Source organism: Amblyomma maculatum, chromosome 5 (assembly GCF_055883805.1).
Source record: "Amblyomma maculatum isolate TAMU_Amacu chromosome 5, ASM5588380v1, whole genome shotgun sequence".
In the NCBI taxonomy this organism is placed as follows: Eukaryota; Metazoa; Arthropoda; class Arachnida; order Ixodida; family Ixodidae; genus Amblyomma; species Amblyomma maculatum.
Window position 1 is genome coordinate 33470844 of NC_139348.1, and position 20488 is coordinate 33491331.

General features: G+C 48.2%; 1 protein-coding gene across 1 annotated transcript in view; it reads right to left on the reverse strand.

Moving 5' to 3' along the window:
- osp (myosin phosphatase Rho interacting protein outspread) overlaps nt 1-18505 on the reverse strand; it is a 183299-nt gene extending 164794 nt beyond the window's left edge. The window contains exon 1 of the mRNA XM_084603580.1: nt 17487-18505. Within this exon, the coding sequence (XP_084459706.1) occupies nt 17487-17618 (132 nt within the window). The 5' untranslated portion in view covers nt 17619-18505. The remainder of the gene's footprint in view (nt 1-17486) is intronic.
- Between the last annotated feature and the right edge of the window lie 1983 nt (nt 18506-20488).

A 20488-nucleotide genomic window follows, 5' to 3' on the forward strand; every position in this document is an offset into this window, starting at 1 on the left:
ACTGACCGCGCACAGTTGCAGACGACCATGCATCACCGGCGCTTTCGCTAGCAGACGCTCCGGAGCTGGAGGCGGCCGCGATGGGTATCGCCTGCTGCGCTGTCGTCTGCTGCAATGCGCGAATCTCGTTCGGTCCATATTGTCGTATGGCGTTTGACAACCGCTTTTTAAATGTAATTCTGTCTAGGGCGTATCACTGGAGCGACGGTATTATCAAGCTTATTTACCCTATGCGGCAGCATATCAGACTGTAAGCAAAACTGCGCGATTCGCTACACCCAGCTTGCCTTTTGGCGGTGTCTGGATTCATAACACAGGTTATTCGGTAGACTGCCTCCGTAATGACGCACCATACTTTATCACACACTTCTTCAAAGTGCTGGTCAACGTTTAACGACCGGCCATCACTTCTGATGCTCTGCGAAATGAGAAAAACGTTCCGGTAAGTTGTGTTTACATGTATTTCTACGGGTCGCCCTCCCAACTCGCACACTAACATGTTTCGCGGTATTTTAAAAATACTTCGCCTCGGTAATGAGATTTCATATTTTGACGATCTATTCTAGAATGTACATAGTTGCTTCGTACCGAATAACGACATCACAAGTGCCCCGTGAAATGAGAAAACTGCTTTGGAATATTTCGATTCCATGTATTCCTATGGACTCTACTTTTTCACCCCCAGTCTGCTGCGCCGCGAGCGCCCCCTTTGTTTGTAAACGCGGTGTTGGTCTATACCCACTGCAGGGCGAAGGCCCCTCCCATTTTACTACAATTAACTCCTATCTGCGCCAGCTGCATGTACACTTAACCCCTGCGAACTTAACCACATCCGCGCACCTGACTTTCTGCCCCCCCCCCCCCCCCCCCCCCTGTTACACTTTCCTTCCTTTGGAATCCAGTTTGTTACCCCGATTCACACGAAGGACGAACCGTCCGCGGAAGGAGCACTACGTCATCCGACGTCACTGGCTCCGCCTCATCCACGGACGGCGGACAAGGCGCCGGACGACGTCGCGGGCGAAACCAGCCGGAGCCGCGCCGCTCCTTGCAGCTCCGCCACCGAAGAGGAAAATGGCAGGCGACGAAATTCCAAGCTAACTACGCCACATTGTTGACTAGGGCATGAACTAGGGTGCCTCAATGGACAGGGAGGCGAGAGCATCAACGCACCCTATTGTTGACAAAAGCGCCCTCACTGGTTAAGAAAGAAATGAAAATACCATTCTTGCCTCACTTAGAAGATGTAGTTAAGCTAGAAAAATAGTACACGACCACCATATTTTGACAAGGGAAACACGCGCGCCAGTTTTTAGCTTGCGAAGGCTGCACCACTATAGCTGCACCGTCCGCGGACAAGGCGGAGCCAGTGACGTCGAGTCACGTGGTGCTCGTCCGCGCGCGCGGACTTCAGTGATTCCATCCGTCGTATGAATCGGCCTCAATTCTCTCTTCGCACTACATGTCCTCCCCATGCACATTTCTTCTTTCTGATTTCTACTAAAATGTTAATAACTCGAGGTATTTCCCTGAACCATGCACTCTGCACGCTTCTTATCTCTCAGTGTTATACCATTTTTCGTTCGATAGCCCTCTGCGTAGTCAACTTAAGTAGAACCCTTTTCGTTAGCTTCCACGTTTTAGCCCCATAGGTGAACACAGGGGTGGAATAATACAACGGTTCTATTACATCCGAAAACTATTCCATTCCATCGCCTTCTCTGCCACTGGCCGGTTAAAATTTGAATCTGTGCACAATAAGGTTGCGATTGCAGGACATCAGAAGTAAGTTCATGTAGTCCCCTCACACGCAATTTTGACGTCACCGCCGAGGGAAGGGAACAGAATTTGGAAGAGCTATATTATTCCACTCCGGGTGAGATGCAACCGCTATATACTTTCCTCTTGAGCGGTACCGTTAAGCTGCTAGTCATAACCAGCCAGCACTTGCCAGAAGATCAAATCAGTCGATATTGTCGACCATAAACCCTGACTGCTCATTGGAGGGTCAAATTCTAAAGTTAAAGCTCAGCTACTTTGGTCATCTGATGAGAAGAGGAGTCGCTGGAGAAAGATTTGATGTTGGGAAAGGTTGAGGGTCGCCAGAGAAGGGGTAGGCAGCGAACGCGATGGTTAGATGGCATTCTTGAGGCATTGCAGATGAAGCTATGTGATGTTAAGAAGACAGTGAGAGACCGGAAAGCGTGGCGTGACATGGTCCATAGGGTCACGAAGAGTCGGACACGACTGAACGCCTGAACTGAACTGAACTGAACTTGCCAAATGCTAGTTATTTCCTTTTCATATGCTGCATATGCACACCCACGTATACGCCACATCTTGGTTTATCGCGCAAGCCGCTGTACGAAGAAAGTCCTTCCCAGCGTACACTGCGAAGACGGCCGGCTGAGCGTACACGGCCACAACGACGACAGTTCGCGCGTAGAACTTTCGTAGAAATGAGAACAACTGCATCTCCGTAGACTTCTTAACAGTCTGTGTGTGATTTGCAGGGACGGCAAATGGGGGCGCGTCACTGTTTCACAGCGACCACGCACCGACATTCAGTGAAGGGTGATACGCTTCCTTCTGCGACGTCTGTTCCAGGAAAGCTGCTGGCATAGCGGTGTCGCAAGGCACCCAATTACCATCGTAGAATTCTCAACGAAGTCACTCCATCGGGAAGCACGTGACCACGTCCCGAACAATAAGGATGCAGCAATGGCATTCGTTCCCCACAGGACTTGGTGCATGTATCGAGTCTTTTTTGAAGGCTCTCGAGAAACCCCTATAGCTTGTAAAGTGCTCTCTGGTGAGCGCGCTCAATTCCACCGCCCTCGGCCTGGCGCCAATTTCTCGCCGCGAGGTATGCAATCCAGCTCGCCTCGGGTGACCCATTATCCCCTTCAGGCGACGGTTATTGCCGCGATGGCCGAAATTTTTGGCATTTCCGTCAAGAACATGCCAAGACTGTGTGGAAAAACATATCCCCCTGCCCCAGCACTACCAATTACACGACTTCTGCATGGTTATCGCATGCCCCATCATGACGCAACACTGATTCCAAGGTTTCAAATAGGCTTTTTTTTTTTCTTTTTTGAACTCACACAAAGTACCTACGTCCACAAATCTGCGAACTCGGGGCCTTCGACTAACTCGCGCTTACGAGACAGGAAAACTAAAAAAAGCAAGACCAATGTCGGATACCTGCCCCTCTCAGAGAAACGTTGATTTCGCGCAGGCTTCGTTCGACATTGCTCAGCGGAAGAAACTTCGCACAGCGTGCGTCTTTTTTTTTTTTTTTTGCTTATTTACACTCGTAGACGTTGGACCTTTTGTAGAAAGGTGTCACACAGCCCAGGTAACAAGCGTTTTCGACGCAGTGCCATTAAGGGGTTGGGCGTAGAAGCAAATGAGAATCGTGGGAAAGCCGTCCGCAGTCACGGGTGGCCGATTTTATAATCCTTCGTAAATCTTAACTATTTCATTAAAATACGACAAATGACCATTCTTTAGCGGTGCGCTAAAGGGCCCGACACAAGAGGGAAGCGTTTCGACGGCTACAATCGGAGAAGAGCGATTCTAAAAACGCCGCTCGCGGTATCGTGTCGAACAATGTTGCACATATACAAGCAGCGCAAAACAGAGCAGCTGACAATCCAAGACGGCCCTCGGAAAAGGCCAAAGCGGGCAGAAAGTTCCCCTTCTACGCGCACTCAAGGTCAACACCCGTACTTGCGCACGCCAGTTCGCAAACGGCGCGACAGCCCTCGGCCGGCGACTGTGGCGCGACGCAAAGGAATACAAAGGACATACCGGTAATTACACGCGCATGCAATAATCAACGCCGCAGTACGACGCAATGCGGCGCACACGGACAACGCAGCATGGGGGAGACGACACACGCAAGCGACAATTGGCGTGCACGTACACTATATTAGACGGCGCGTACAGGGACGCCGACTCTGTGTGACAGTGCAGCCAACAGCGCCCGTGCGAAGAGAACGATAATAAAGGAAACGAGCGAAGAGAACGCACGAAAAAAGAAGGGGGGGGGGGGGGAGCCCACTGGTTCGTCTCTGCACGGATCGTTGATCACAATGGCTTTAGGTTAGCTACTCTTTCTGTTTGTTTCCCCGTTCCATACAAGGGCTGCCCGTCTGCCGCCTGTTTGTCTGGCCCGGAGCCACGGCGACGAGCAGCAGAGCAGCCAGACATTTTCGCTGGTCGGCCAACGGTACGAAAATAGGTATCGTACGCACCACGCGCGAGAAGCACCCCACTGCTTGGGTGGCGCATGGCGTTTATCGGACGAGTTCTTTTTTTGAGCGGGCGCCCATTTGCCGTACAAAACAGGCCAGAGCTAGAACGTGTCGCCTCCGACTTCAGTGTCACGGCTTTCAAGGATATCAACTGCACTACTACTAATGCATCCCCCGCGTGGCATAGCTATCAAGTGGAGCAGCGCGGGTGCACCAGGGAAATGCGCGAAACACTGTGGACGCGGATGAAGGGCGAAAAGAGAGGACGCGTACAGATTAGAAAGTTGCTATACTTTCGGGACAACGCGCTTGTCCTTTTCCGACGGCACATTTTCCCTTCTGTTCAGTCCTCTAGTTGCAGTGTACACTTTCTGACGCGACGAGGCGACGTCCGGCACTGTTGCAGAAAAGAAAGGCGAGACGTTCGTATTCGGCAAACTGTTCCTGTAATGCGTTTCCGGCGAACAAATAATGGCAACACGCCATCGATTCGGCGTTCGTTCAGTCTTTTCAATCAACTTCCACATTCGCACACCTTATAGAACGATGTTAACAAACTTGCTATGCCCCTCATTTCCCAGCTACTGCTTACAATGCTACTCCAAGCTATTTCAACGCTGACACAACTTTAGCTTCTTGGCGGTTACAGCGTTTCCTCGTGGGGTCTCTTTCGAGTCGAGCAGCATGCTTGGCTTCTCGATCCACTTGCAAAGCGTTCTCGTTAAGCACATGAGATGCTCAAGAACGGTCTGATGTGGCTCGGCGGCGGCGATATATTCCCACTCGGTCGAACCGGCATTGTGTACCCGCCTCCGCGTCCATCGCCGTGCATGTGATGACGCGCTCGTTGCATGCTTACTTCACTTCAACGCGACGAAGTGCCCTCCCTCTGCGATCACTGGTTCGGCCGCCGCAGCGCTCCGAAGGTCGCCCTCATTGCGATTTCGAGAACAAAAGGTCGTCGATGAGAATCACTCCCATATAATTGGTCCTAACTCAACTAGTAATTTTGTGCTCCATATCGTACCGCATCGTCTGCCATCACTCCGAACCATCTGCGACAAACGGATGGGCACAAGTTTGACAGAAATGGTAGCTCTGAGTGGCCCAACCTCGACACCCGTCAGGCAGCGAGAGAGAGACACGTGGTTACGTCACAACATGGCTACTTTAGCCGTGTAATATGCATACCCCAATTACATGATAACTTCCTGACGTTATATGTGAGGTGGTCACAAGACTACAATGCTGCGGCAATTTGATCACGTGGTGTATGCCAAGCCGGACGGGCGCGAAATGTGCCAACGAAAGTAGTAAGACCAGCATCCAGCAAAGAACGAAGTTTTGATCGATTACCGTCGACACAAAGGCAGAGCGCAGCCATCAAGGAACGGAGGAAAAAGGTTGCCCTATAGATGGGGACGAAAATATCCTTCTGGTTCGGAGGTTCGAACCCGGGGCCACCACCAGTAGCAGCGCGAGGCGAAGCGGACTGACAAGCACTTTGGTCTAGTTTGTGCATGGCATTCACGTCACACACGACCGTGCAGGTCGCCCGGTTAATTGCAACAATCTCAGATTCTTTAAAGCAAACGACTGCATAATATCTCGCCTCGACCGAAACGCGTGTCGCAGTGGTCCGAGCTCCACTTCAAGTGGCACGAAGAAAAGCGGCTGCTTTTTGAGGGCCTTTTTTGTTTCAGTTAGCGGCCGTCAAGCAGGAGAACGGAAGAGGACACGAGCGCGGACCTTAGTCCACAGTCACGGTCCTAATGCGGCGTTTGTCACGGGTTACTATATCAAAAATTTGACAGTATATTTTATACACCTGTTGGGACATGCGCTCGCACATGAGCTCAAGTAGACACCTCGAGGGAATTTGAAACGTAGGGGTGTATCCCAAATATTTCGGCCGCACCTTTACTAGGATTGCAATGTACCGGTGTTCGAATAAATGAAATTGGCCAGCCGATCCACAGAGCACAGTTCCTAATTGCCGAGTTTCTCCACACGAGACCCGTATACTCCCACGACATTACGAAACTATACCTCGAAACTATACCTGAGGCTCACAGAAAGTCTCGCTCTTCGAGAGAGCCAAACCGCTTTTGGGCCAGTCGAATTGCGGCCCGCTCTGCTCCGTTGATAGTGCGACGACTGTTTCACGGACAGGAGAGACATCCGCTCCCACCAGCGACCACCCTGCTTCGTTGTCGGCCGTGGGAGGCACCTACGCCTCAACAACAACTTGGCCAGAGGAGCCTGCTGCCAGCGGGGAGGAATGCGGGCCTCATACGCCTCCTCGCCGCCCGCAGCAGCAGCAGCCGCCGAAGGTGTACGTACACACAGTATTAAGGTCGCACACGAAAAACGGACGAGCAGGCACGCGCAACACGCCGATAAGGGACACCGCTCACGCCGCGGCCTCCACGCGAAGACGACGTCCGATGACGACGAAGGACACGAGGGCGGGAGACGGCCGTCGGCGACTGGCGATCTTTCTCGGAATCCTTACGTGTTCAGACGTCGTCTGCTGTCTACCGATCTCTGTTGTCAACGGCTACCGAATATGCGTCTACTGTCGACGAAAGTCAGCTGTCTGAATCACACGTCTACTGCCGACAGATGACCGCGGGCTGCTGCCTAAGGACGTCTGCCGCCCACAGACTGTGCTGGTTGTCGATGTCAAGGACTGGGGAGCAGCAGTAGTCTGTACTGGGAATAAAGTCGTGCTGTACCTCACACCTCCTGCCCGTGATAACTGCGCGGGAGACGCTTAATGACGCCTAATCTAAGCAGCTGGTACAGGTCTGCCACCGCCAGCTGCACCTGCTGTGAACGGCGCGGAGGAGCCGGGGAAGGCGACTCATACAAATCACAGCGCGCTTAAAAATTCTCACTGATATTGTTCGCATCATTTCCGTTTCCTCGCTTCGACACGCTCCCAAAGATGGAAGAAATGTGGTGCACCAGGTGAGCGGATGAAACACAAAAGGCTCCTTTTATGCAACAACAGCTTGTACCCTTTCAATAAATCTGACCAGTCCCGTTGAGATAGCGATATGGTAGCGAAAGAAAAGCTTCGTCGACTAATACTCCAAATGTTGAGTCTGGATCACAGGTCATATACACAGCAACAACAAATAAAAAAAAACTGACCTTCCGCTCACTAATGTGCCAGATTACCCCAGGCTAGGAACCCTTTGGGACGTGACAGTCCGCATGCATTGTGAAACGCGACAAGAGTGGCGAAATGACACCAAAACGAGGTGATCTCAGTCGAGGGAGCTTGACTCCACTTCAGCAGTACAAACAGTGTGGTCTCGAAGCGAGCGCTCCGAATTCATTTAGACCATCCTCTATTGCACAGCGCATGGACGAAAGATTCAACAAGGTTGACGACTGGGCAAGTTGGTATAGGTTCATAGAAAGAATGTGGTCTACCGCATTCCGCTGAACTGTGGCCGGTGCTACTACGGACAGACAGGCAGATGCCTAAACGTGCGCCTGACGGAACACTCTAATTCTCTGGGAGGGAAGGCGAGTTCCAATCTTGCGCTACATGTGCAATCCCGAGAGTGTAAGTCGAAGCACGACCCGTCTCTTTGTGCGCCTGACTTCAATAATACGGGTGTACTTTATAGCAATGGTAATCAACTCTGCAGGGAGTTGGTTGAAGCATTTTATATTGCTAAAGCCAAGGACAAGTGTGTGGCTAAGGCGTCGGTTAGCCTTCATTGTAAGGAATTGGATATTTTAGAAAAGTCGTTAGTTAGGCCTTGACTTTGAATTGGCTTTGAATTTTCGTCTTCATCTTCCTCCCATTGTCTTGCCATTCCACTGGTTGGGTTGCGCGCGAGCTTTTCGTTTTCTTCCGATCAATAAACATTCAGTTGATAGTCCAGCCTTGTCCTGTCCTCCTCTTTGCTGTGTCTCGTCTTTTGGCTGGTTAAGTATGGACGAAAGATCCACTACGTCCTCCTGTCCAGCCGCTTGACCTTCAAAAAGGTGGTGTGACCTTGACCTGATTAAGTGCAGGTGTCCACCCAAAAGTATACTGTGCATTTCTTTCCCCAAAACCAACTTACAGAAAAAAATACGAAAGAAATATCGCGGATTATTACCAGAGGTCATCGCGTCTGCACTCAACGCGAAGCTTGAGCGTCCCCCTAATTCAAACCACGCTTAATTAACAATGCTTAATTAACACAGTTTTAGCTCGTATCACTAGGTTCAAGCCATGCTTAACACCTCTTCCCCCTCCATGTTTTTCGAAGTAACCGTGGCAGGTAAGACAGTTGTTGTACTTCCTTTCCAGGAGTTAACGTATTGCGCTTTCGTGTTCGCGATTAATTTGATGCTGAAGATATAGGCGCGCTGAATATTAAGGGAACATTACTCCGGAATCACGCGCAACAAGCACACTTTTTACACTTACACACTTACAACGGAAGCACACTTACAACGGAATTCGTTTTGCTCAGACAAAACGGGCACAGTACCTTGATAGTGTGCAGTCTGACAGAGAATTGAGTGCTACATGCGTAGGGTTCGGCCCCTACCGGCCGCTGGCGGTTTTTCTTCAGCACTGTCGAACACAATACTATTTCATTTCTGTCCCTGGTGTGATTCCTCCGGCACTCATCATACGACCGGGACGATACGTCGGCTTCATTCAGTGCGAACAGCAGTCGCGCAAAACAGTGGGCTCCATGAATTCCAGACTATATCGAAACTCAGTCAATGGACACGACTGCGCTGAAGCGGAGGTTGCACCTGACGTCCCGGGAGCCATTATTGCCATTATGGCGAATCATGCTTCGCCAGAAACGACGTTGATAAGCCGACTATAGAAGCGCGCATCTTCTTGCAGTGTTCCCGCCTGGGCAGTCAGGCGGTCGTTGTGACGTCGACGCAAGCTGAACACATACACAAGTACGAGACATTCAGAATGCTGGCGGCGACTAGGAGAGAGAGAGAGAGAGAGAGAGAGAGAGAGAGAGAGAGAGAGAGAGAGAGAGAGAGAGCCGGACGTGCTGTTAATTTACGAACGATATAAAGGAATTCGCAAAGAAAAGAAAACACGACGAGGTCAGCAGGCCTTACACAAAGCCGACAGCACGAATAGAAAGTGCAAACGAAACATTATCGCGCCGTCTCCCGCTTAGCCGAAGAGACCCCAGTCGATGCCCGAACGGAATAAGCCACTCGCGTCGTGGTGACGACGGTCGCCAAAAACGGGCGCGTGTGAACTTTCCCGCGCACTGCCCCGCGTAGGCAGATCGAATTAAACGACCGCTGCCAACGAACCGCAGGCCTTTGCCAGATGGACCGCTGCCGCCTGATAGCGTGGCCGCACGAGATGTATGCAATGCCCTGAATCACCCGCCCGCCACAAGTAATGCATTCACGCTGACTACGGCGCAGTCGAGCCAGTGTAAACCGGAAGCACTACACAACTGGCACCGTTTAGGACACATAACCCAGCACATTTACTAGGGACGGAGCTCGTCAACTGCTTCTGTGAACAGTATACGCCGAATAGACGTTAACGAAAGCTGCGGGGCGGTGAAAGCGTCTGGCCGTAATCAAGGGGGACTGTAGTCCACCTTGATGAAATATGCACGCGACAGACAGCAACATTTGGGCGATGGGAGGAGAAAGGGGGCACGACGGACAACATTAAACCACTTGGTGTTGCACTCTTAACCTTCCAATAGACTCTCGAAATATTTGTTTTATGCCACTCTGATACATCACCATTTATTGCACTGGATGCCCACCCTGTAGTTGTCTGGACTTACAGTCAATGATCTCCATCCAAGACATTAAATTCTTTCATAACTTACTAATTTCCAGGTTCACTCCCTATCATAAACAATGCCAGGAACATACCTATTGCCACTGTGCACAAGCAACAAGTTTAGCTCTGCTGTCATGCAATGATGCCTGACAATATGACAGTCCGATTACATCATTACCGATTTCCAGTTCAAGCCCCACAAGATGATCCCAAAGCCACTTGAGAAAGTGCAAGAGCCCATCCCTTGAAATTCTCTCTGAGAGTGATTGCCTTTCCCACCATGGCAGGTAATGCTCATGACCACAACAAAAACCTCAAGAGCATTTCCAACTCCAGCATCCACTACAGACAGACACACCCTCCAACCCACCTACCAGGCCGTCAAGAAGAACATCAAATCAAATCTGTTTATTCAAACATCCTACGAAGCTTAGACTTGCTTTTCGCCTCGATCGAAAAGCGACCGATGAGGCTAGGATTCGATACAATGAATACAGCGGACAGTGTTCGATGCTACAATAACTCAAATACAGTAACAGAAACACAGCTGCTAATAAAGAGAAAAACTTACAGAAGGACAAAATGTGATGTGCATAACAAAGACACCACACTACAATACCAAATCTATGGCACATCTATACACTTTATCTTGCAGCTTTATACTCGAGGAGAACCTCATGTGGCTATGTGGCCAAAGCTACAGAGCCAAAAACACTTCAGCTCACTTTGCAGCACAATAAAGTCGCCCTATAAATTTCACAGAACTTGCTCTGGAAAATTATACCATCATGGAATTATTCACATTATTATTAGATCAAGATTACGGTAATGTGCTGGCCAGTACAGCATGATTATAACAGTCAGTGGGCAGGGTGTGCTGCTTGTGGGCAGTCCCGTGAACTGTACCTAAAACATCACCAGTTTCACATAAATCAGTCTTCTCTCTCCAGCTCTGTACCCTCTATTCATTAGTGGTATGGGAAAGACCAACTCTCTTTTTCCGGTCCCAGTTTAATCCGTCTCTCATTTGCATTAAAAATCTGAAGTACTGTCAAGTGTCACATTCTGTTAAACACAGAAGGGCTGCCAAATTACAAACTCACCTCCCAGTGCTACTCCTCAGAAGATGAGTCAATGAAATATTCATCTTAACAATTTAATCCTGACCAAATTTAGACAAGTGCAGTACAGAAATGGTTCCAACCATGATACTTTGGCACCACTTAAGCATCAAAACAAAAATGGCAACAAAAGCCTGCACACCCTTTACATCTGTCAATCCTTTATTGCATGCATTGATATGCTGGGAAGAGACAAACCATAAAATTTAAGTACTGTAACACATCAAAGATAACGAAATGGTTAAGTAACTTCCGAACATTAAATGCCATAAACCATAAACCAAACCGTAAATGTTCAATCAAAACAGACTAGCCTTCAGGCTTGTTAAGATAACCGGCATACCATCACATCCCTTTCTATGTAATGGCCCTCTTACAAGAGAGCGAAGTGGGTTATTAGGTAAGAGCTATTCCCATTGTATAAAAGGCAGAAAAAGAAAAAGGCTATAACAATACACATTAACGAAAACTACAACATCATGAAGTTTCATATGCTGTAAATTATATGCTGCTGTATTGAGTGCTTGGACATCACTAAAAAAAGGTGAATTAACCTTACAATGACAATGCCAAGAGAGGGTCTTTCGGGCATGTACACAGCTCTGGATTATAAAAAAAGCCACCTCAGATTCTTTAGTGCAGTCCAAAATCTTGATAAATAGATGACCTGCTTTTTCCTCCATCAAAATTCACCTACCAAGGCTATGTAGAAGTCCAGTGACAGAACACCTTTGCTACTGAGCCACTTTGATGGGTGAAACAAACTAGTTACACTTCACTTCCAGTCCTACATCCCCTATTCTGAGTGTGCAGTATAAAAAGAAAGGTTTACAGGCAGTCATCTGATTGGCACACAACAAACAATTCTAAAAAAGACACAAAGCAGTAAAGTAAAAAAAAAAAATGTGAGACCACTACCATTGTTCACATAGCATGAACACTAAATATGACTTCACATAAACTGAACCCCGAGACCACACAGTGTCCAGAAATTCTGAACCGCTTCGAGCCTCTACTTGTACAGGGAACTTTTGCCCTAGTCTGTGTTACTGCTTGGATGTGAAATGCTGCCAACAACTGTCATTTATATTTGAAGCATTTCATGATAATGATTGTGGCATTGTCAGAAGGTGTGTTAGCAAACTGAAAGCAGGAACTCATTTTCAATAAGTGCACCTCTGCATTTTGCAAGCACCTAGTAGACACACATTCATGTTTCCTGATTTGCAGGCTTGTGACATAAATGAGAAAAGACAAGCATACCGAAATCTCCAAAAGCAGGGCTGAGGTGTAGCACATGCACACTGGGGCATAACAGATATTGCATAACTTATCATTTGGTAGGCTCTTTCAGTGGAAACCAAGGCATGTTCTGTACTCAAATACACCCCAGAAACTACTTCCTTTTTCTCAACCACATAAACTCACTGCACCCTAACCACACATACCTAACCAAACCCATCATCCAGTACTAGTATTTCGCATCCACACGCCTCAACTACTGCACTTTCTACCTTTCTTTTGGTTCGTAGGCTGCAACTGTCTCAAACAGATTTACTGTCACTCAAATTATGCACAGAATCAGAAGCGAGCAATTTACATTGCTAATTCCTCTGAGCTCTAATAGTTGCAACCACACCCTTCATGTAAAACACCAAATTAAGCCTGCAAGGGCATATAAGGCACATTAAATCTTCTACTCATTAAACTTTCCAGCTTACACACATCCTTGCCGCAGTATCATATATATGTTTCATGTAGTAAATGTAACCAGTGAAGATGATCACACTCTCTTGACTATCTTCAATGTAGCCTGCTTCTAGCTATGGTCTTTGAAAATTTGCATATTTGACGTTAGTCTGTCCAAACTGGAACATACACATGCCAATTGGAATCCTCCTTGTCCTAACCTTAAGACATTTGAACATGTTAAAAATCTCATTGGAAATTTTCCTTTCAACTTAATGTCACCAAAATATTGTAGCATGAATTGTATCACAAGGTTTCCTATCTAATCAAGTCCTTTTCTGGAAATTTATTAGATTTTGATAGAGAGTTACCTTGCCATGCTTATCTTACTGTATCTGAAGCCAAAAGCTGCCTACATTTTGCCTGCCCGCACGACTGCACTCTTCCTGTTTGCAAGCGTGTTAAGAACTGCCTTAGCACTTATGACATGACACCACTTCACCCTCCCAACCCCCATCATCCAATTCCAAGACACAGAACCAACAAATTGTGCCCTAATGTAATGGCCAGTGCAGAGACACTTGAGCTCTAAATATATAAATATGGTATTGCAAACTGGAGAAATGACTCATAAACGAGCATAGGACTATACCTAGAGTGAATACAATCACTTGTTAAGGGCAATAACCAGACCAACTAAATCAAACACGATTCACTGTGCATTACCGCTGGACACAACTCATGAATGTCGGAGTGACTGGTCCTCAAAGGAGGCCCTCTAGCTAATGGAGTTGACCAGTTCTCATGAAAGAGCTGCTAACCCCATCGAGAAACTGCAGGTGAATGAGCGGTGTGGCATGTAAACTGGGATCAACCATGACACTGGAAGAAGCAGACGTCCCTAGTTGAAGGGCTCACCTTGAAAGCTACTTGTGCCTGCCTTTTTGCGACTATACACTAACATAAAAAGACTGTACTGAGGCCATATGATGTCTTTTGTTCAATATCGAACACAACTCAATTCTGAAGGCTGGAAAGCAAGAGCATTTGTGGCTGTCTATACAGATACAAGCAATCAGTGCCAGTGCTGAAAATAAATACCAATGTTTTGCTTTCCAATTTTAGATTCTGAAGAGCAAGGCAAACAATGGTGTCCGCCAAGGTTCAATGCCAGCTGGCATTTCTGTCCAGAGCATGCTATCACAAGGGCGCACTTGCAGACTTGTCACTCACGTAGCCACAGTCTCTCTCAAACATAAAGCGGGCTGGCCTAGATCGCACTACAGCATTGTCTTGAAATGTCCAAAATGTGAGTGAATGAAACAATTCAGTCAAGGTACTTGGAAAGGGATACTTAAGCAAGGGAAATATGCAAATAAAGACACGGACGAGAAGAACACCAGGACGGGTGCTCTTCTCATCAGTCTTTATTTGCGAAATTCCCTTGGTTATGTACGACAGACTTGCCCAACAATGTGCACCCTTAAATCTTGGAAAGGCAACAAGTTCAAAATACATGAACACTACTCATTGTGAGGTAGAACACCCAGTTTCACAGAGCCCAGTGTCGATGCACAGTTGCTTTTTTCGCTTTATTGCGTGACATGTCTTGAGAACAGGATCTCTAATCTTTACATTCCAATGGCTTTTGTTTTTCCCAACATACAGTGTAAAAGACACACACATGGTAGCACTGTGCTGCATAAAATGCCCTGAAATTTTCCAAAGCATACCTAAATGGCACTGGCTAGCCAAAGGAAATACAATGGGCCCAGCACAATCAGGCACAAGGATGTGAATTAAGCACTTTCTTTTGGAAATATTACCAGAGTTTACCACACATGCTGTCATGGAAATTGCACTGGTGGCTCAGCACAATAGCCTTGTGGGGTTGGTTGAAAATTTCAAGAATGTTTCTTCAGAATGCTGACCAAGCCATGCTCATTTACTCGTTCCTCAGACATCTCTGCCAAGATTTCATGACCTGTGGATTTTGTGTGACAAACCAGCAGCAAACCGCCTTGCCATGGAGGGCTCCAGATAAATTCGAGCCCCTGGAATATTTAAAAACAACGAAAATTTTATCTCTTCAATGAATGCAGCCGTTGCTTCCAGGATCAGAGCCACAAATTCATACTCACGAGCTAGTGCCAGCAACAACTCAGACACTATAGCAAATCACCTTTGCTTCCAATGTCCCGTTGGTGTGGAAGTTTCAGGCATGATTGCCAACTAGAGCACCAGCCACCAATTAAACACATTTCAGGGCATTTCAAGTGTTGGATTCATTTACTTTGAACCTGGTGAGTATATATGTAGAAGTACAAAAAAGCATGCCAATTCAAAAGAAATCCTGTTATCCCATCACCTTATTGTACTGCACCAGTTTAGAGCTGTAAGTTACTTGTACGTTTGAAAATCTATCTACAAATATCTCTCTCTGGCCTGAACCATCTTGCTCCTCACAGTAATGATAACTGGAATCATGTCCATCTCAACTGAAAGTCTTTACCAAACATAAGCCAGGTGAGCACAAGGGGTCATGTGCCAAGAGTAGTTCCAGCCAATCAAGTGGGATACCAACACAATGTTAAAGATTAGAGGCTGTCATGGCCTACACAAAAATAACTGTGGGTTGGGGCGCAAACCTGTGACAAAGACTGTCCACAGCAGCAAAGCTAACAGTGCAAGGAAAAAAACTTCAACCGGTAGCAATACTTTTAAAGGACACTTTGAGCTGAATGAAGTTGGCCTCTATTGATTGAGCTTGCACTGACGTTAAACTATAAGCAGAGTCTTGTGACTTCCACTGATACCACGAAAAACCCTGCATGCTGTGCGACATCGGTGCATGCTAAACATCCCCAGCTGGTTAGAATTAATCCAGAGCCCGCACATTATAAACCCAGCATAACGAGCCATACCTTCCAGTGACAAAGCATACTTTTTAGCATCTGCAATACCCATGATAGCCAGGTGAATGACACCAAGAGTATGCAAGAACCACTGACGATCAGAAACTTGAACAGAGCGATTATACTTCCCAATCAGGCGTAAGCTGAATGAGCGTGCATAGATCCTGGCCCAGGGCATTTTTCCGCACACATAAGCTGAACAGAGGCACAAGTCATTAAACTTGCATGATTCAGAGCTTTGCAATTAATGGATTTCCATCATTTCGCGACCTGATTCGCAGAGGCGGCGCATACAACGACAGCAACTATATGACGGTCGCAATCGTCCCCCGCGTTTCACTGAGTGTAGCTTCGCGCGCGCAATTACGCCCAGGCAATTACAGCCGGCTCGCAGAAAAACATTAATCGACATCCAGCGCGCCCGCGACATTAAAAGGAATCGGGAACAGCACGCGCGGCGGCAGCTTTGGCGACACCGCCCCGGAGTAGGTCGACTGTACAACGACCGCCAGCAGGGGACCTTGATGCATATCTTACGCATCGAATATGTGGCTCGGCTGTGTTTGCAAACAAAAATGCACACGATGTCAGTTGGGCAGGAAAGCTGCGACGGGGTGCATAGAGTCTGTGTGTATTTCGGATGCGATGTCAAAGGGTCCGGGCTAGAGTTTGCACTTCGGAGGAACGGTGATGGCTTGAGAAATACGGTTCCAGTTGGGCTGCGCTGCAAGGGGAACTTGTGAATGAGTTTTGTACCGACGCAGAAAGGGACCCAAATTTCAGTGGTGTTCAATAAAAATGTTTGCCCCTTTGTTTTGATTGTGAAGGCGTTTGATGAAAAAGAAATGAAAAAAGACGCCAGGTAGGTCGCTCAAGAAAGCGACAGCCCATTTTCGCCGGCCCCGGCCCGCGCCGATGTGTGTCAACCTTCGGCGGCCGTCAAACCCTCCCAAGCAGCAGCGAAAAGACCAACCAAGTCGTCGCGCACCGACGCACAACAACGCTCCCACACAGTCGATCGCGCGAGAAATGCGGTCGAGGTATGCGAACGATCCGGCGAGCAGAGCTCATCGTTTTTCCCAGCGCTCTTCTCTTCACCGCAGCAGCGAAGGGAACCTGGCGAAGGGAAGGCCCGCTAGGCCTAATGGATACACCTGTTGGAGCTCGCAGAGAGAGAGACGAGGGGAAGAGGAAAGGGGCCCAACGCCTAAATAAAAAAAAAAGGGGGGGAGGGGGGAGGGGCTTGTTTCGCTTTCAAAGAGTTACGACCCCGCATTGCGCTCGGGTCCGGGCACGGTAAAAGTTCGCAAGACATGCGTCCCTACCGCGCGGCGACGAGCCCGAAAGGCCATAGCCGTGTCGGGGTCGCTACGAGGAAAATCTGCCGAGCGGCTAGAGCGGCCACGAAAGAAAAAAAAAAAAAAAAGGAAGAAGCGCGGATGAAAAAAGAAGTCCTGCTGCTGCATCGCCGCGGGCGGTAGCATAGGAACGCGGCGGCGGCGAAGGCTGCTGCCCAAGTTGGTGTAGGGCAGTCGGTCGGCGTCCACCACAAGACAAACCGAAGCGATTTTTGTTTCTCTTCCCACCACACGTATACACAAACACCCACAAAAGGCCCGCACAGGAAAAAGACAGACGTAAGAAACGCATGCAGGTTGTTTTTTTTTTTTTTTTTTTTTTTTTTCTCTCTACTCACCCGGTTGCTTTCGAGCGCCTCGGCGGAGTGAGCATCCTTGGTGCGGAAGCAGTTTTGACACTTGGACTTGTTGAATATGTTGGGCGCGAACTTGCGGCACTCAGTAGTGGACGACTTGAGCGAGGAATTCATCGTCGCCCGGCCTGGTCGGCGGGAAGGCGCCTAGGTGCCCGCCGCTATGCGCATATCTACCACAACTACGCGAACGGCGGCTGCGATACCCGAAGAAACATTCGCGACCGCACCACACGCGGGCAACATCGGAAGTCGTGGTCAGGTCGAGCGCCGGCACTGCTGGCGTGTCTCCGTCGTCGCAGTCATAGCACAGCGACCGAAACTTCGAGACAAGCTTCGCTCCACCAGCAAAGAGACACACGGGAATGCTGGACGGGTCGTCGTCACGCTGTTCTCACGGATGGACGATCGAAATTAGCGAAAGACAGAACTGCCACGCGCACCACGGAAACACAACACACACGAGGAACGATCACACTTGTGCCGCTTCGTCGAAAACCATCACCAGTGAGGAAGAGCACAACCAAGACGGGGCAACAGCGCCGACGGGCGTTCTCCGACTGCCGCTCGGTTGCTTTTGGGGGCCCCTCGCGGCACCGCCGACGAAGACGACGACGTCGTGTTGTCTGCCGTTGCTGCTGGTAGCGGTGCCGTTCTTCTTTTTCTTTTTTATCTTGCTTCCTCTTCTTGCTAGCTTGACTTCTCGAGCCGGCGGCTGTGTGCCTCCTCTCTTTGCTTTTTTACCCAGACTCTCCGAAATAAACGCGGCGGCCTGAAAAATCGGGCCACTTCCCACTGCAGTGGAGAGGTACCGCTACGCGCGCGAGGGGCTCCCACTGCTGCTGCTTCGCTGCCTCTCCTGCCTGCCTGCCGCCTCGAACATGAAACGCGAACCCCACACGGAGACAGAAACGCGCAACAAAACAGCAGCAGCACGGAAAGCAAAAAGCGAGCTCTCCAAAGACCAAAAAATGTCGGAGCTGAGAGAAGGAACGCTACGCATGGAATGCTGGGAAGGAGGAAACTAGAAGCGACGGCGGCGCAGCCGCGCGGCTGCGCCCTCAAGTGGGTTCAAAACAAATGCGCATCGCTAGCGATTGCAGCGCTTTTTAGTTGCGAGGCGTCGACGCTCGGTTCTTCCACCGTGGTTTGGTTTTTGCGTGATTTTACGTCTTATTTAAACACAAATTAAAACAGAGAACACACAAAATAAAAGAATTATTTTTTTTACATAGCTAGATGTTGAAAGTACGAAGTGCTTGGCCGTTTTTGGCTTTTTATACGCGAAATTTGTTTTCAGTTCCGCGTCTGATTGTGACCGACTCATGCCGCCAGAACCATTTCTAGAGGAGGCAATGGCAGAACCTATGTGCAGTTTGTTGATGCGGCGTGTACTTATCTGAGCGTCATTTCTTCCTGATTAAGCTTGATGGCAGGATGGCATGTATGCTTCGTTAGTATGAATGAGCGAGTAATGATTTCGTGGCAATTCTCATAGAGCTAACTGATTGCAGGTACTCCAATGCAGTCAGATGCGGTTTAAAAAATAACAGTTGGTGACTATGTAACATGGCACGCGCCGTGGCTATTGCTCACCTGAACAGTAAACGAAGCCGGTTTTTGATATTTGACTAAGTATATAGAAATTCTTGAGCTTGTAATTACTGATAGCTTTTTACTTAGGTAACAAGAAAATGTTTAACAGCGGGCTGCTTTCTGTTACGAAGGAATTGTGTGGCAGTTTCTGCGGACTTCAGTTAGCGTGGAAGAGGGCCCATATCATGTCGAACGTACCAGAGTTCGCACTCGGCCCACTCCAGCCGGATTTTAGGCAATAAAAATGCGCGTTCTAGACGCCAAAATATATGCAGGTAAAACTGCGTTCAGGCACCAAATGGAGAAAAAAAAAGTCAGGCACTAGAATTTTTATCAGAATGGCACATCCTCAATATCGGCACACAATATTTGCCCAAATTAACTTAAATGGAAATCAAGAGCGATGATCGCAATTTTAAGAGAGTCGCGAACCTAGAAGAAGTTTTTACAGCTGTCCCGCGGCATACTAAGCAGTCCACATGCTTCAGCAAAACAAAAGGGAAGCTCGTGCCATGCCCCGAGAAATCTCGAGAGAGGTCTGTTAGCAGGCCTTTCCAGACATATTTGGCGCGCCTGGAAGGAAGCAATAAAATGCGAGACCGAAAAACGAGGTTTTCTGTGTTTAGCACCCGAATTTTTCCGTCATGCTACAAAAGTAAAAACAAGCAATGAATGCCTTAAAGGAGGCCACGTACTTAAAAAACAGTCACTTCAAATTATGTGATATTTGAGCTCAAAGATTCGACTCTACACGAATTAAACTAATTTATTGTTGACATGCACAACGCTTTAACGTTAATAAAATCGTTGCAGTTTAGGTAAATGCTGTTTTTTATAGTTAAGTGCTTGCCATTAGAATAGTCGGGACACACGAAGCAGCTGAAGTGAAATAATGCTTCCTTGAGTTGCTGCTTGACATTCAGTATACATCGGTAAAAATAAATTGTTCTACGCGTTCTACGCGGGCCTACGTAAATCCGCCGTGTGGCCATGGCGGATAAACACCGTCCATCAAGATAGAAAACTGTTAGAACTAAAAGAAAAATTACCATTAGCACGCGAACACCAGCCCCTGATTTATGGGCTTCTTCTGACGCACACACAAAAAAAGGGTTCTGGGCGAAAAAGAAGCCCCTCAATAACAACGGGTGTTACGCAAGTGTGCTTGCAATTCAAAGCATCCGATGGCTCTACTCTTCGGTATCCTAGAATGTTAGCCATCAATTACTGTTGAAGAGCGCCATAAGCCCTGAAATCCGATCGTTTCTGTCCTAGTGGGACTGACACTTCATGCGAATAGTTTCGGGAACTTCTCTGCGATTAAGAGCAGCGATTCGTGGCTTTATGTACAATACCTATTAGTCCAGTGTTGTTACAATAGTGAGGTGTAG